The 18727-nt window shown below is 35.9% G+C and overlaps 1 protein-coding gene and 1 non-coding gene across 11 annotated transcripts in view; one reads left to right on the top strand and one right to left on the bottom strand.

Moving 5' to 3' along the window:
* Nucleotides 1-18727, top strand: part of DDX60L (DExD/H-box 60 like) — a 199330-nt gene that overhangs the window by 80861 nt on the left and 99742 nt on the right. For all 10 annotated transcript variants that reach the window (XM_063664272.1, XM_063664270.1, XM_063664269.1 and 7 more), the window contains 4 exons: nt 4222-4335; nt 4507-4576; nt 5094-5283; nt 15116-15457. In XM_063664272.1, the coding sequence (XP_063520342.1) occupies nt 4332-4335; nt 4507-4576; nt 5094-5283; nt 15116-15457 (606 nt within the window). In that variant the 5' untranslated portion in view covers nt 4222-4331. The remainder of the gene's footprint in view (nt 1-4221; nt 4336-4506; nt 4577-5093; nt 5284-15115; nt 15458-18727) is intronic.
* LOC129035969 (small nucleolar RNA SNORA51) lies at nt 5491-5621 on the bottom strand. The gene has a single exon (XR_008502444.1). It is a non-coding gene; the product is annotated as a small nucleolar RNA SNORA51 (small nucleolar RNA).

The raw sequence follows: 18727 nt of genomic DNA, 5'->3' as shown, positions 1-18727 counted from the left end.
CCTTCTAAGAGTTCAAAGCAGATTTTCCTGGCCAGTGGGCCCAACAGTGATTCAGGGACCCAGTTTCTTCCATATGGTGGTTCCACTGTTCCCTGGAGTCTTAATATTCTTTGCACCTAACTTTTTAAAAGAGAAGAATAGAGAAGGTATACCTACTTCTCAAAAGTCTAGCTATCACTTCCACTCACATTCCATTGGTACGAACTAATTTCATGGCTATCTCCAGATGCAAAAGAATGGGGAAAATGTAGTCGTTGGCCAGATAGCTACTTCTCAGGGATAATTCTTAAATGTGGAAGGAGGAGCATGAATTTTAGTGGATAGTTGATATCTCTGATCCAATACATATGATTTTTTTTTTCAATTTTTTAAACTTCCATCAGAATCCAAAAGAAAGTCTTCACATTACAATTGGTGTATAAATGTATTGTTTTTTAATCTATAGGATTCCCTCTTTCTCTCTCTCTTTCTTCATCTCTGACTCTTTGTCTCCCCTCGCTATTCTATGTTAGTTCTTAAAATTAGAGGCATAATCAGTTCTTTTTAATTTTTTATACTTTTGTTAAGAATTCACATAGATGGCAGCATATTCCATTCAGAGACAGAGAATGTCTTGCTATCTCTATTTTTATGATGTTAGTATCCATTGATGTTCAATATCTAGATCCATTAATTTATTAGATGTTTCAAAATGAGGAAAATATAAATTCCTCATTTCTTCTTTTATTTTTTTGAACTGGATTACTTCTGTAAAGACAAATTTCTCGTACTATTTACTTAATCAGGGTTACACTTTGTATTGACAATAGCGGATAAGTGTTTTTTTCATTGCAAAACATGTTCTTTTTAAAAACTTTTATTTCTTAAATCTTTATTTTTTGATTTATCTTCTCTCTTAGTTTGCTAAAGCTGCAGTAACAAAATATTATAGAATGGTGGCTTAAACAACAGAAATTTATTTCTCACTATTCTGGAGGCTGTGAAGTACAAGATCAAGATTCTGGCTGATTCCTTTTCTGGTGAGGGCTCTCTTCCTGGCTTGTACATGACTACCTTGTTGCTGTGTTCTGAGAGAGAGATTGAGCAAGCAGGAGCAAAGGGGGAGGGGCGCGGTGGAGGGGAGAAGGGAGAAGGGAGAAGGGAGAGAGTATGAGCTCTCTGATGTTTCTTCTTAAGAAGGCACCAGTCCTATCAGATAAGGACCCTATCCTTATGGCCTCTTCTAATCCTAATTACCTCCTGAAGCCCCCATCTCCAATTACCATCACACTGGGGTTTAGGGCTTTAAAATATGAATTTTGGGGGGACATAAACATTTAGTATATAACATTATCTTCGAATGCTATTTCTGGGCTCCCTATTTTTTTTTTTTTTATAAATGATAATAATAGCATTCCTACTCTTTTCCTAACATTTTTCCCTCTTTGTACTTCTCAAATTGGTTAGCTATTTTAATATATTATCAATGTTCAAAGCATTTACATTTTGGTTCTCTGAATAAATTAAGTTCATTGTTATTTGTCTATATATTGAGTCTAAAAATTGAAAAACAAACACAACATAACTGTATACATAGTATTCATTATGGAGTCAAGTTTTGTGATCAGATCCAAATAGGAAATGCATTCTATATAATTAAAACTTGATTACAGTAGACTTTTCAAAGCATTAAAGAAGATGAAAGACATTGGTCATATGTCAGAGCATTCAATGTTGGCCATAATGTTAAAAAAGCTGACTTTAATCAGTTTTTACTATGTCCAGGTGCTTTTTAAGCAGTTTATGTATGAACACATTTTATCTTGACAACCCTAGGATAATAATATTATTCCAAATTCGCAGACAGGAAACAGAAACAGAGATGGTAAGCAATTTGCCTCAGGCCACACAACTAGTTAGTTGTGCAGTTAGGAATTCAACCCAGGCACCCTGGTTTCAGAGCTCATGTTCTTATTCACTTTAATGCCTCTTTCATTTTGATTCTTTTGTGGCTAAAATGTCTTTCTTTTTTTGCCAGACTTTAGATTTTCTCTTTATCTTTGGAGTACTGAAATTTTATCAGGATATATCTAGCTGTGGCTTTCTCTTTTTTTCATCAAACTTGTTTTGTTTTTGGAGAACCTTTTCAATCTAGGGATTCGTATTTTTCTTCAGCCCTGAGGCAGTCTTCTTAAATTACATTTTCTCACAGTATGTTTTCAATTATTTTCGCCATTCATTCTGGTATCCCAGTTATGTCCTCCAGGATTACCTTTTAATGGATTATATAAGCTTTGATCAATCTTTCATGTGTCTTAATATTTCTTTTATTTCTATCTCATTGTCTTTCTGGACTCTGTCTTTTAACTTGGGATTCTGTTTTATTGTTCAGCAAACTAATTTATTTTATATCTGCAATCTTGCTTTGAATTTTCAAGAGTGCTTTCTTGTTCCTGTATTTTTTTCTTTTCAATAGCAGCATGCAAGCTCTTATTTCATAGATTCAGTATCTTTGATTCTGTATGAAAATTCTAGTTGGAATTTTTTAAAGTTCTCTTCTGACTTCTAAATTATCTCTTTTTCTCAGTATGTCTTTTAGAATATTTTGATGTTTTTTAGTTTGTTTATTTATTTGTCTTCATTTTTGGTGTTTATTTTCTGTCTGATCAGTATTTTATATCTGACGATCCTTACTTTTATATTCATATTATAAATTTTAAAAATTACAGTGCTTAATAAAAAAGCTGTTTTAGGCTTTCCTAACCTGTCTCTCTCTTAAATGGGAGGGGCTCTTTGAATGACCACTCCATTCACTCCTTCAGGGCTCATCTGAAATGTCACTTTCTTGGAGATACTGTCTGTAGCAATCCTGTCCAATTCGTTATAACTCTTTTATTTTTTAAATAGTACTTAACTTTTAAGTATTTAAAATTTTATTAATGTTTTTCCACTAGATGATAAGCTCCTAGAGTGCAGCAAAGCCTACTTTTGTCCTTTTCACTGTACTCCCAACCCCAAGGGCAGCGTCTGTCACACAGCAGGTGTTTGCTCATTCAATAGTTGTTGAATAAATGCATTCTGCTTTCTGTCCCTTCAGTTTCACAGAGACTGTACTTACTTTGGCTATAAATACTTTTCTACTTACCAATCCTGTGGCAATGTTGAGTTCTAACCATATTTTGCTTCTGTTCTTTATGGTTACTATGAAGTGAAGAAGTGAGCTCTCCCAGAATCACCTCCCAAGACAAGGATTTGAGTGCCAATAGTTCATTTTGGGAGTGATCAGGAGTGGCCAGAAACTTATTTTGGGAGTGACCCAGAGTCACTAATAAGCAGCATTCAGTGATTTCTTCTACCTGTGATATATACTCATTTCCTCAGTTATCTTTAGTAATCAAATGACTTGATAGTTCTATTTCTAGCCCAGAAACCTGGCCACCTTTCAGCGTGCTTTGTCCAAGCCCCATCATCCATCCTCTTGTCCTTGCTAGGATCTGAGGAGTCATCCGTGACACTCCCAACTCTCCCTTCCCATGTGGAATCTATTGCCAAACTATGTCACATTTATCTTCAAAATGGCCCACCAATAAATCCACATCTCTCCAGCTCTAAATAGCACCACATTAGCTCAAACCACCGTCATCTTTCTACAGGACTATTTCAGTAGCTTTCTTTATGCACCTCCCCATCCAATCTGCTCTCTCTACTAAAGATAGAGTAATGTTTACCAAGTGCAAGTGTAATCAAATTACAACCAGTTTAAAACCCATCAATGGCTGAGTTTAGCTCTGAGGATGAAGACAAAACACCTTAAAATTCCTTAAAAGACTGCCTAGCTTCCTTTTTCTCTAACCTTATCTGACACAGTCTTACCCTCTGCTGCAGCCGCACTAACTTCTTTTCTGAATCTCGTACTTTCCATACTGTCCTCTGTCACAGGGCCTTTGCACATGCTGTTCCCTTTGCCAAGAATACTTTTTATTGCTTTTTTGGGGGGCAAATTAACTATAAGGGAGTACTCAATTCCTTCAGATCTCAGTTCATGCATTAATTCCTTAGGGAAGCCACCCTCATCTCTGTGCCTTTTGTCACATTTGTGATTTGAAATTTTTTGTATCATTATTTGATCAATCTTTGCTTATTTACTAGACTGCTTGCTCTGTGGAAATTATAACCATATTTTTTGGGTCCATTTCTTTGTTTTAGGAATAACTGCAATTCTATTTTTTTCTTTTATTACAGAGGTGCCATTCACATCAAATGTAGCCATTTTAGAGGTGTCAAAATAAATCAGCCATATTTAATAAATTCCAGCTCTACTCTTCTACCCTGTAGCCCAAGAAGCAGCAACGATGGGTAATTCTCAATCTTTGATATTTGTAGCCTATAAAACAACAATCTTGTAAGATATTCAGATTCAATAATGTTACAAAGTAATTGGATATCTATATTTCATTTCCTTAATAATTACTAAATTATATAGCTGTGTAAAATATTGATGGCTCAAAAAGTCTCTTTTTTTTTTAGGGTCAAAGGATCATGCAGTATTTTTCAGGGAAATGACACAGTTAATTTTGAATGAAATGCCAAAAGCTGGGTAAGTACTGTGAAGTAAAAAAGAAGGAGCTATACTATTGTATGCTCTGTGTTTCCACATCCCTCTTAACCCGTATACATATACATGATCACTCAACCTATTTATCTTGGAGCAGCTTGGAGATGATGGGAACGCACTCTTCTTCCTATAGTTGTCATAGCTGTCACTGAACAGACTGTTTCCTAAAACAATCAGATTCATGGAGCTGGGGGTTATATATGTCCTTATCCAGAATAACAGCCTTTAGAATCATATTCTCAAGTTCAAATCCTGGCTCTGCCATTTAGCATTGGATAATTTCCTTTGCCTCTCTGAGCCTAATTTTATTTTAATAAAATAGTAATTGTGCTATCTCCTTCTTATAAAGGACAGTTGCTTAAATGAGATATTTGAAAAGGCATCATGGACTGGCATGAGGTACTCAACAAATAGTGGCTTATGCAATAATAGTAACAACAACAGCAACAACATTTCTGTGAAACATCTGTGATTTTTATTCTCTTTGATTTTATTTTAGGTATTCCAGCATATTAAATGATTTTGTGGAATCTAATTTTTTTGTGATTGATGGAGATTCCTTGCTTGTCACATGCCTGGGTGTAAAATCATTCAAGTGGGGACAGAATCTCCACTTTTTCTATCTGGTTGAATGCTATCTTGTGGATCTTATGAGTAATGGAGGACAATTCGCCATAGTTTTCTTCAAGGTAATATATGATGATTGATGTCATTTTAGTCCTTTGAAGACTGTAACTGAAATCTCTTAACCTAAAGAGTCTTTGACCTAAAATGAAGCATGCCATCATAGAAAATATAAAAAGACAGGTTAACAAAAGAAAAAATTACCCATAATTTCACTACTCAGAGATAACCATTCTTTATTTTTTATTTTATTAAATTTTTTTCCCTCGACTCTATGTTCCCACATTCACAGTATAGATCAGGCATAGAGCCTGGGCTGAGGGGTATATTGGGTAGGTTTACTCTACCTCCTTTTCTATATAGTCAGTGTAAGAATTCAGCCTGTGGTAAGCACCAGCAAGCCCATTCTTTAAGTTTCAGTATTTTATTATAAAATTTCAAATATAGATAAGTTGAAAGGTTGTAGAGCAAATATCTATATCCCACCATCTAAATCCTACAATTACATTTTATTTTACTTACTTCTTCATATATCTGTAAGCTTATCCATGCCTTTATTCACCTGTCAATCCTTTTATTTTGGGGGTATATTTCAAAATAGTTGTAGACATTACATTTAACTCTGAAACACTTCATCATACATGCCATTAACTAGAGTTCGGTACTTATTTGCAGGTTTTTTTGATGGTAAAATTTACATGAAATAAAATGCACAGATCTTAAATGTTACAAAAAGTTTTGCTCCAACCTAATACCATTTAACGAGCTTTGGCATGTACATAGTATTTACCAGTCCATTGAGTTTTGACAAATGCATGCACATGTAACCCAAACTCTTGTTCCACAGTACATCTTCTCATGCCTGTACCCAGTCCATCCTCACCCTATCCCCTAGAAGCAACCACTGTTTAAATCCTTTCTATTGCCTTCTTTAGTTTTGCCTGTTGTAGAACTTTCTTTTTTTTTTTAGATGGAGTTTCGCTCTTTTTGCACAGGCTGGAGTGCAATGCCGTGATCTCGGCTCACTGCAACCTCCACCTCCTGGGTTCAAGTGATTCTACTCTCTCAGCCTCCCAAGTAGCTGGGATTACAGGTGCATGCCACCATGCTCAGCTAATTTTTGTATTTTTAGTAGAGACAGTGTTTCATCATATTGGTCAGGCTGGTCTCGAACACCTGACCTCAGGCGATCCACCCGCCTCGGTCTCCCAAAGTTCTAGAACTTTTAATAAATAGAATTTTACAGTATGATCTCTTTGTATAAACCTTTCATTCAACATAATATTTTTGAGAGGCATCCATTTTGTTGTGTGCAGTGGTATTTTGTTCCTTTTATCACTTTTGAGTAAGGTTTTATTGTAGAAATGTGCCATGGTTTGTTTACCCATTTTCTTGTTGAGTGGACACTTTTCTGTTGAGCGGTCTCTTTCAATATCTTGCCTAGATGAATAAAGCTACTATGTGCATTCACATGCAAGTCTTTGTGTGGACGTAAGTTTTCATTTTCCTTGTGCATATATCTGTGATTGAAATATATGTTTTATAAAACTGCCAAAGCTTTTCCTAAGGTAGTTGTGCCCCTTTACACTCACTCCAGCAATGAATAAGAGTTCTGGTGCCCTGTGTAGTTGCAAACATTTGTATTTGGTCAGTCCAGCCATTCTGGTGGATGTGTAGTGTTATGTCCCTGTGTTTTAATTGGTATTTATCAAATGGCTAATGATGTTGCCTACTTTTTCAAGTGCTTATTGTTCATTTGTATACTATGACTTGTGAAGCATCTGCTCGTATCTTTTGACTATTTTAAATTGGGTTCTTTATCTTTTTAATATTGAATTGTAGTAGTTCTTGATATATTCTGTATACAACCTCTTGTCATATATATTATTGCAAATATATTTTCCCAGTCTGTGGCTTGTCACTTCATTTTGAGACGGAGTCTCGCTCTGTCACCTAGGCTGGAATGCAGTGGTGCAATCTTGGCTCACTGCAACCTCTGCCTCCCGGGTTCATGCCATTCTCCTGCCTCAGCCTCCTAAGTACTTGGAACTACAGGCATGCGCCACCATGCCCGGCTAATTTTTTGTATTTTTAGTAGACACGGGGTTTCATCATGTTAGCAGGATGGTCTCAATCTCCGGACCTCGTGATCTACCCGCCTCGGCCTCCCAAAGTGCTGGGATTACAGGCATGAGCCACCGTGCCCAGCTGCCACTTCATTTTCTTAGTGCTATCTTTGGATGACCAGATATTTTAATTTTGATGAAATCTAATTTGTTATTCTTTAATGGTTATTGTGCCTGTATCCTGATAAGAATCATTGCCTATCTCTTAGTCACAAAGATATTTTCCTATATTTATTAATAATTCTAGAAGTATGTAGTTTCAGCTTTTGCATTTTGGTCTATGATATTTTTTGAATTAATTTTTGTGTGTTTGTGGTGTGAACTGGAGATTGAGGTTGATTTGTTCCAGCATCCATTGTTGAGAACATTTTTCTTCTACCAGTAGATTGCTTTGGTTTCTTCATCAAAAATCAAATGATTATATATGTGTAGGTCCATTTCTGGGCTTTTCTACTATGTTCCATCAAAGGATTTAACAAATTACCAGTACCACAATGTCCTGATTTGTGTAATTTTATAGTAAATCTTGAAGCCCACTTTGTTCTTCTTTGCTTAACTTTGGCTATTCTAGGTTCTCTGCATTTCCACATGAATTTTAGAATCAGCTTGCCGAGTTCTATTTAAAAGAACAATGGGATTTTAATGATATCAAATTTTCCTGTGAAACCATTTGGATCTGGACTTTTCCTTGGAAGAAAATTTTTGATAAAAAAGTTAATTTCTTTAATAAACATAGGGCCATTTAGACTTTCTGTTTTATCTTTTGTCAGTTTTGTTGATTGTATATGTCAAGGGATTTGCCCATCTTATCTAAATTGTCTAATATTTTGGCATAAAGTTGCCTATAATATTCTCTTATTTTCCTCTTATTGCCTAAGGACTTGTAGTGATGTTAGTGTTAGTTAGCTCCCTCTTTCATTTTTTTTTTTTTTTGGAACAGAAACTAAATTTTCTTTTTTTAAAATTCGAGACAGGGTCTCACTCTAGCTCCCAGGCTGCAACACAGCAGTAGCATGGTTTTGGCACACTGTAACCTCTGTGTCCTGGGATCAAATGATCCTCACACCTCAGCCTCCTGAGTAGCTGGGACTACAGGTGTGTGGCAGCATGGTTGGCTAATTTTTGTATTTTTTATAAAGATGGGGTCTTGCTGTGTTGTACAGGCTAGTCTCCAACTCCCAAGGTCAAGCAATCCACCTACATTGGCCACCCAGAGTGCTGGGATTACAGGCATGAGCCACTGTTCCTGGCCACTAAATATTTATTTTTTCATTCATTTTCAAATTATGCAGTTTTACACTGAATAACACAGAAGGAAACTAAAATTACCAACAGTTTATATGTAAGCTTGATTCCTGTCTTAAGGAAAAGAAGAACACTACAAAAGCAACACATATTCTAACAAAACGTGTTCTAACATGTTTTGTTAGAACAAAAACAAAAACCCTCTAAAAAGCTTTCACATTACACTCCCATTTTGTGAATTGGCAGCTGTCTGTGTCCCTTAAATCTTGATTATCTGCTGCTTTCTGTGTAGCAGGCTACAAAGCACACAGATTGTAACTATAGCTTACCAAAAGGGGATACATGGACCATATACCCATCACCTGGATACTCTAAACCAGTTTTTAAACATACACTGCAGAAATCCTGACTAATATAGCAAAATAAGACTTTACTTTGGCTAGCTGCTAGTGACAACCAGTGATGCAATAACAGGAGGGGACTGGTCAGAAACGTGACACCAACTCTTTTTTTTTTTTTTGTAGTTCCTCAAATTTATTTGACCATGGAGGTAATGTTTTACGAGCTTCTGTCTAGAGAGCCTAATTCTCAATAGAACATATTTAGGGAAATATTGGCTTATAGTATTAAAAACATAATTCAACAAGTAATTATTGAGCATGAATTATATTCTAGCCCTATGGCAATCATTCCATGCTTATAGAAAAGTAGGCTAAAGTCCTCATTTCAAGTAGTTTGCAGGCTCTTGGGAAATAAACAACAGGAAGTATATAGCAAGTCACAGCGGTTTACACAGAATATAAATGAGCATTTGCCTAAGACAAAATAATTATTTAATATTTCAATATAGAGTCTGACACATTTATTCATTTCAAGTGTCTGTTTTGCTGACCAGTCACAATTTCATTTTTAAGGATGTAAAATATTTAGCAGACGAGAAGAATCCTTTCTTTCAGTCTAAAGTGTTCCCCAGTGAAATTTGAAAGAAACAAATGTTATCTCAGTGATTCATACCTTTAATTTTACTGTTTCCTCCTCCCACAGAAGTGAATAAAACAACTGCCTGACTAAAGAGGAGGTATCTTATGGTTTAAATGATTAAGCTCCACTACCAAAATAGGGGGAAAAAAACAATCTCTAGAAACAAGTTTCAAACTAAAAATAGTTGTTTTGGACTTTTTTATTTCTCAGTTTTTTTCAGCCATATCATAAATGTTTAGATTGACAAATATGATCCAAGTAAAATAATCACATAATGATCCCCTTAAATCAAGTGTCATTTTGTGCAGTTAATTTTTGATTATTCTTTGGCACCTGCTAAGCTTCTTTCAAATGAAAAACTATACTCTTGCTGGCACGTTACTGGTGTAATGTCCCGAAATATGTTAATATTATTCATGATTTTGTTCTTAAGTACATTTTAACTGAATTATCTTTTTTTTTTTATGAAGTATTTATTGATCATTCTTGGGTGTTTCTCGGAGAGGGGGATATGGCAGGGTCATAGGATAATAGTGGAGAGAAGGTCAGCAGATAAACACATGAACAAAGGTCTCTGGTTTTCCTAGGCAGAGGTCCCTGCGGCCTTCTGCAGTGTTTGTGTCCCTGGGTACTTGAGATTAGGGAGTGGTGATGACTCTTAAAGAGCATGCTGCCTTCAAGCATCTGTTTAACAAAGCACATCTTGCACCGCCCTTAATCCATTTAACCCTGAGTTGACACAGCACATGTTTCAGAGAGCACGGGGCTGGGGGCAAGGCCATAGATCAACAGCATCCCAAGGCAGAAGAATTTCTCCTAGTACAGAACAAAATGGAGTCTCCTATGCCTACTTCTTTCTACACAGACTGAGGTTTTGTTGAAAAGAAAAGGGGGAAATGTGGGGAAAAGAAAGAGAGATCAGATTGTTACTGTGTCTGTGTATGACACCAACTCTTAATAGCAACTGCTCTACTTGAAATTCACATCTGGTGAAATGAGGACAGATTTTTATTCCTCTATTTTCTAATGATAAGTATCATAACATAATTTTACAAATTAAAATGTAATTTGTCATTGTTGTATCTGATTCTATAACCTGATATACTGCTAAGGGAAAAGAAGGAGTTAACTTTTTAAAAAATGTATGAAAGCCGTAATATCATCTACTGTATGTGACAAAGCGTCACAGATTCTCTATTGTGATAATTTCCATTTTCTTCTGCCCTCATTTATCCTTTACATTGCTAAGTTGTGTCTTCTCTCTTCTTGATTAATCTAGTTAGTGATTTATCAATTTTGTTGATGTTTTCAAAGACCTAGCTTTTTTCACTTTGTTAATTTTCTGTATTGTCTTTTTTTTTATTTCACTGATTTCTACTCTTATCTTTATTTGTTTCTCTTGGATTTTCCTTACTCTTTTTTCCACTAACTTCATAAATTGAAATTTTAAGCTAAGATCTTTTTTCTTTTCTATTTATGAACAGTAAAATTTTTCTTGTAAGCTCTGTTTTAGCTACATATCACAAATTTGCATCTAATGGTTTTTTCTTTACCATTTAATTAGAAATAATTTCTGACATCTCTTGTGATTCTTTTTTCTTTGACCGGTGGATTATTTAGAAATTTGTTGTTTTAAAAGCTGGGGGTATTTCACTACTAGATTTCAAGGTATTCCACACAGCTCTAGTAACCCAAACAGCATGATACTGGTGTAAAAATAGACAGTTGGACCAATGGAACAGAATAGAGAACCCAAAAATAAATTCACATATTTACAGCCAAATGATTTTTGACAAAAACATATCAAGAACATTCACTGGGGAGAGGACAGTGTCTTCAGTAAATGGTGCTCAGGAAATTGGATATTCATATGTAGAAAAATGAAACTGAACCCTCACTTTCACTATATTAAAAAATCAATTCAAAATGGATTAAGGACTTAAATGTAGGACCCAAAACTATGAAACTATTAGAAAAAAACATAGGGGAAATGCTTCACGACATTGGTTAGTGTGAAGAGCTTATGGAGAAGACTTCAGAAGCACAGGTAGCAAAAGCAAAAGTAGACAAATGGGATTATATCAAACTAAAAAGTTTCTGCACAGGAAAGGAAATAATCAACAGAGTAAAGAGACACCTTCAGAATGGGAAAAAATATTTGTCAGTATTTATCCTACAAGGAATTAATATCCAGGATATGCAGGGAACTCAAACATCTCAATAGCAAAAGAAAAAAAAACAGATAATCCAATTAAAATGTGGGCAAGTGAGCTGAATAGGCATCTCTCAATAGAAGACATACAAATAGCCAACACATGTATGAAAGCATAGTCAACATTATTAATCATCAGATAAATGCAAATCCAAACCATAATAAGATAGCATCTCTCCCCATTAGAATAGCTATTGTCAAAAAGACAAAAAAAAAAATGCTAGTAAGGATATAGAGAAAGGGGAACTCATATGCTGCTGGTACGAATGTGAGTTAATTCAGTAATTGTGGAAAACAGTATGGAGGTTCCTCAAAAAACACAAAAAGGAATTACTATATGAACCAGCAACTCCACTACTAGGTATATATTCAAAGGATAGGAAATCAGTATGTTAAAGAGATATCTGCTGTCCTGTGTTTATTGCAACACTATTTACATAGCCAACATATGGAAACAAACTAAGTGTTCATCAACAGATGAATGGATAAAGAAAATGTGGTGTATACATACACTATATAATGCTATTTGGCTATAAAAAACAAAATTCTGTCATTTGTGGCAACATGGTGATCTTGGAGGACATTATTGCACCATAGGGTGGATATAATTAACAGTAATTTATTGCATTTTTTCAAATAGTTAGAAGAGCAGATTTGGCATGTTTCCAACACATGCACACACACAAATAATTCTGTCTGATGTGATCAATATGCTAATTACTGTGATTTGATCATTATACATTGTATATATATATATCAAAATATCACCCTTTACTCCATAGATATGTGCAATTAGTCCAGGTGAGGTGATTCACAAGTGTAATAACAACCAACACTTTGAGAGGCTGAGTGGGGAGGATCATTTGAGGCCAAGAGTACAAGACCAGTGTGAATAACAAAGTGAGATCCTGTTTCTACCAAAAAAAAGTACAATTATAAAGTCACTTAAGGATGATTTTAAAAATTAAAAAACTATTGTTTTAATGTATAAATTCTTGTTTTTTCTAGATGTGTTATTGATTTCTAATTTAATTCCATTGTGGTTGAAGAAAATATTTCTGTATAATTTCAATTATTTAAACATCTATTGGGACTTGTTTTGACGTCCAATACATGGCCTATTTTGGTGAATGTACCATGTGTTCTTGGAAATAATATATATTCTACAGTTCTTGAATATAATGTTCTAGAAATGTCATTAAGTCAGAGTAGTTGATAGCTAAAATTAATTTTTATTTGCAACAATAGATACTTATTTTAAGGACACCTAGGAACATGAGGTAGGAGGAGACTTCCCTCAACAATCTTTCTTTGCTCTCTGAATTTGTATGCTTAAATTCTAGGAAGCACTTTAGGATCAAAACTGATAAGAAATTATATTTACTTTCCGGTAGAATGGCAAATTCAATAGAGGCACTGTCTTTATTTGGATTGATCTATATAAACATCCTCAACCGTGTATTATATTATGGTTTTTAAAAAGTACAGATTGAATGGCTTCCAATTTTAACAAATCTCAACCCAAATACAAAAGTATATTATGAGCCCATTCCCTCATCGTACTCCTAGAAGCAATTGTTGTTTTACTCCTAAGAATTCTAGTCTGTATTTGTTCAATCTTTATACATAGGATTTTTTGGAGGTGGGGATTAGTTTTAGCACCATTAAAAGTGAAAGCAGTGTTTTGATTGATACCTATAGAAAAGTCAGGGTTCTTTGTAAATTATGACAGTCTAGCAGGCTAGAGTGTCAGTATCATTTAAAAACGGATTTTTTTTTTCTTATTAAGTTCAGGGGTACATGTGCAGGTTTGTTATATAGGTAAGCTTGTCTTATGGGAGTTTGTTGTACAGATTATTTCTTCACCCAGGTATTAAGCCTAGTACCCATTAGTTATTTTTCCTGATACTCTCCCTCCTCTCACCCTCCACCCTCCACCCTCCAATAGGCCGCAGTGTCTGTTGTTTTCCTCTATGTGTCCATGTGTTCTCATGATTTAGCTCCCACTTACAAGTGAGAACATGCAGTATTTGGATTTCTGTTTTTGCATTTGGGACATGATCTCATTCTTGTTTATGAATGCATAGTATTCCATGATGTATATGTACCACATTTTCTTTGTCCAGTCTGTCATCGATGACTTAGTTTGATTTCATGTCTGCTATTGTGAATAGTGCTGCAGTGAACATATGCGTGCATGTGTCTTTATGATGGAATGATTTATATTTCTTTGGGTATATACCCAGTAATGGGATTGCTGGGTCGAATGGTAGATCTTTCAGGAATTGCCACAGTTTTCCACAATTGCTGAATTAATTTACACTCCCACCAACAGTGTTAAGCATTCCTTTTTCTCTGCAACCTTATCAGCATCTGTTATTTTTTGATGTTGAGTTATTTTAACTGTCATTTTTTATTATTTTTAATAATAGCCATCTGACTGGCATGAGATGGTATCTCATTGTGGTTTTGATTTGCGTTTCTCTAATGATCAGGGATGCTGAGCTTTTTTTATATGCTTATTGGCTGCATGTATGTCTTCTTTTGTTTTTGTTTTTGTTTTGAGACACAGTCTCTCTGTTGCCCAGGCTGGAGTGCAGTGGCATGATCTTGGCTCACTGCAACCTCCGCCTCCCCCAGGTTCAAGCGATTCCCCTGCTTCAGCCTGCCAAGTAGCTGGGATTACAGGCACCCGCCACTGCGCCCAGCTAATTTTTGTATTTTTAGTAGAAACAGGGTTTCACCATGTTGACCAGACTGGTCTCGTCCTCCTGACCTCAGATGATCCACCCACCTCGGCCTCCTAAAGTGCTGGGATTATAGGCGTGAGCCACCACACCCGACCGTATGTCTTCTTTTGAAAAGTGTCTGTTTATGTCCTTTGCCCACTTTTTAGTGGGGTTGTTTTTTTCTTGTAAATTTGAAAAATAGAAATTTTGATTTGCTAAGTAGAGACTTACGTTATTTAGGGAGGAAACACGTCACCTGGAACATTACATTTTTATCTACTAATAGTGATTCACATCAGCTTCTCAATTCAGATGAAATACATCTATCCACTTGCTACTTTAATCCCTATTTGAAAATAGATAGTAAAAGAATTAGAGGTGAAGTAGTAGTGTATGCCTGCTCAAATAAAGGACCTGAATCTATATAATCCACATTTTGACCTGTGGCATACACTTGTGAAATGAGTCAAGTTTAAGGCCCTTGAGCAAAACAATTAGATCGCATGGGTTAAGTCCTATATGGCTTTGTGCTGTAAGCAACAAAATTAACAATCACTAAAGGAAGATTTCAAAATGATGTATTTTTTTCTTTTTCTCACCACAGGATGCTGAATATGCGTATTTTGATTTTCCTGAACTTCTTTCATTGAGAATCGCTTTAATTCTCCACCTTCAACACAATACTAACATTGATGTGCAAACGGAGTTTTCTGGATGCTTATCACAAGATTGGAAGTTATTCTTGGAACAGCATTACCCATATTTTCTGATAGTTTCAGAGGAAGGCCTGAGTGATTTACAAACGTATCTTTTTAACTTCTTAATTATACATTCCTGGGGAATGAAAGTCAACGTTGTGCTTTCATCAGGGCACGAATCTGATACTTTCAGACTTTATGCACATACTATGGAAAGCACAGACAGAAACCAAACTTTTTCGAAGGAGGTAATTGACATTAATAACTCTCATTTTTTGTCCTGATTTCTTGTTTTAATTCTCAAAATCACTGACTCAATGTACTTTCTGTATTTTTAATGGAACTTACTATAGGCAGTCTCTGAAGAGGTAATACATTTAATAATGGTAACAATAATAATGATGGACATTTATTAAGCACTTACGCCAATTCCTTTTCCTAAATTTCTCTTAATTCTCAGGGTACTCCTATAAGGTCTGTGGCATTATTATATCTGTCTATTCATATCTAATTATGGTATTATCACCTCTTCTGTAAAAGAATATTTGGAGTATTGAAGTAATTTGCTCATGTTAAGTACCTAATTGTGGTATAATGAGAAATATATTTGCACTTTATCCCCAGTTGCTGTCACAAAGCTCCTAAAACCCTTGGAATTTCTTGAGTAATAATAATGTCTTTTGTTATTTGTAAGGAGCTGCTTTTGATCACATCTGAATTTTTCCTAATGAGGTAACCTAGAGTGGGGCCCCTGGATAGCCTCAGGGTTGGGCTGGCCACCAAAAGGACCAAGCCATCAGAGGCTGGAAGCTTCAGTCCCAACCACCAACCTCTGGGAAAGGGAGTAAGAGGGGCTAGATATTAAGCTCTATAAAAACTCTTGAACAGTGAAGTTTGTTCAGCCCCCAGGTTGGGAAGTCCTGGGAGGGTGGTGCACCCAGGGTGTTACTGGGGCCACCTGCCCCTCTCCTCATACCTTGCCCTGTGCATCTGTTCCATCTGGCTGTTCCACAGTTGAATCCTTCATAATAAGCTGGTAATAGCAAGCAAACCACTTTTCCTGAGTTCTGTGAACTATACTAGCAAATTACCAAACGTGAGGAGGGAACCCCGGATTTGTAGCTGGTCTGTCAGCATGTGAAGCCCGGCATTGTGATTCGTGTCTGAAGTGGGAGGCAATCTTGTTGGACTGAGTCCTTACCCTGTGCGGCCTGCATTAACTCAGGGTAGTTAGTGTCGGAATGGAATTAAATTGTATGGCACCCAGTTGGTGTCTGGAGAGAATTAGGCAATTATTGGTGTGGAAAACCCATACTTTTTTTTTTGTTAGCGTTATAAGTAAAGAAGTGGTTTTCCTTTACGAATAAAAGGTTGACAGTGGATTTCCCCAAAGGAGTATGTCTGTAGCTTCTATATTTAGCCATAGGGTGTCCTGCTGCCCAGGTCCTGGAAAGCAAGAAATGCATTTAACTGGAAATCCATGTGTTTAGAGGTTCGTGTGTTGCATATAGGCAGTGAAATGATGGCTAACATGGAGGAAGGACCCTTAATGAGAAAGAAATGAAGAAGACTGACAAAGAAGCAAGTAATGAGATAATTTCATTCCTTAACATAAACTCATGAAGTCTGAAGAATTTTCAAAGCATTATGATAGGCTCATTATTTTGGTATAGTTGACATTAGGTTTATGCAGTATTTATGTTATGAAACTTGGGAATCAAAAAATATATTAATAATCTTATGAGTGAATCTAGTTTTGTTCCAGTTTTCACATTTTGAAATTAATTCTGATGATGCAGGCCATTCGATAGTTTATCAAAAATAATCTTTCAATATAATTCATATTTTTACTTTTTATAGCAGATCTCTGTCCTTTGAAATTGGAACTCTGCCTTTGTTTTTTGTTTTGGTTGGAAAATTGCCTTCTAAATGTACAATATGGCAATAAAACTAAAATTTATCATGTTTTGAGAAACATCCTTCATGTAATTAAGACATACAGATGTTTGTCATGCTTTTAGATTAGTTATTTGCTTTACTTTTATTCTGTCATTAAAATATTTCCCCAGGTTTTTTTTTTTTGAACTTTAGACTTCTCCTTCCTTCCCTCCTTCCCTCCCTCCCTCCCTCCCTTCCTTCCTTCCCTCCCTTTGGTGTCTTGATATATTGCCTAGGCTGGAGTGCAGTGGCGTGATCTTGGCTCACTGCAACCTCTGCCTCCTTGGTTCAAGCAATTCTCTTGCCTGCCTTGGCCTCCCAAGTTGCTGGGATTACAGGTGCCTGCCACCATGCCAGGCTAATTTTTGTATTCTTAGTAGAGATGGGGTTTCACCATGTTGCCCAGGCTGGTCTTGAACTCCTGACCTCAGGTGATCTGCCCACCTTGGCCTCCTAAAGTGCTGGGATTGCAGGAGTGAGCCACTGTGCCCGGCCGCTAGACTTTATTTTCATATTGAGAAGAGGTACTGTTACCAGTAAGTCTCTATTTTGCCTGAAAAATACCAGACTCTGACTTAAAAATGCAATACTAGGGTCTTGATTGGTCTCTCCTTAAGAATAATCTTATTTATTTATTTATTTTTAATAGAAATGGGGTCTCGCTATGTTGCCCAGGGTGGTTTCAAACTCCTGGGCTCAAGTGATATTCCTGCCTCAGCCTCCCAAAGTGCTGAGATTACAGGCATGAGCCATCATGCCTGGCCTTCTTTTCTTTTTAAATTGATGATTTTATTTTCTGTAAAATTATTTTCTAATTCATTATCTATAAGTATTTCCCTAAAAGAAGTTATTTTTCTCACCCCCTTTGGACTGTTTAAATTAGTCTCAATAAATATTATAGATTTATTATATATTGATAATTGTTCAGGATTGGGGGTTCATACTACCTTCTCTAGTTTTCTATATTTTTGAAAGCTCTGTAATACCAAGACAGTTCATTATATTCTGAAATAAAAATTAATTTGTCAAAGAGGAAATATGCATGTTTATCAGAGCTTAAGAAAAATTGTCCTAAAGACATCTGAGGGTGATTTTACTTAGTATACCTTATAACACATGTAGAATTCAAATGTCTCACTAAAAAAATTAATTTAACTTTATTTTAACTTCTGGGATACATGTGCAGAATGTGCAGGTTTGTTACATAGGTAAATGTGTGCCATGGTGGTTTGCTGCACCTATCAACCCATCACCTAGGTATTAAACCCTGCATGCATTAGTTATTTATCTTGATGCTCTCCCTCCCCCATTCCCCCAACAGGCCCTAGTGTGTGTTGTTCCCTTCCCTGTGTCCATGTGTTCTCATTGTTCAGCTCCCACTTATAAGTGAGAACATGTGGTATTTGGTTGTCTGGTCCTGCGTTAGTTTGCTGAGGATAATGGTATCGAGCTCCATCCATGTGCCTGCGAAGAACATGATGTTGTTCCTTTTTACAGCTGCATAGTATTCCATGGGACAATATGTACCACATTTTCTTTATCCAATCTATGATTGATGGGCATTTGGGTTGATTTCATGT

The sequence above is a fragment of the Pongo pygmaeus genome, chromosome 3 (genome assembly GCF_028885625.2).
Source record: "Pongo pygmaeus isolate AG05252 chromosome 3, NHGRI_mPonPyg2-v2.0_pri, whole genome shotgun sequence".
In the NCBI taxonomy this organism is placed as follows: domain Eukaryota; kingdom Metazoa; phylum Chordata; class Mammalia; order Primates; family Hominidae; genus Pongo; species Pongo pygmaeus.
Note: the sequence above shows the minus strand (reverse complement) of the source record. Positions and strands in the feature narration are given on the sequence as shown.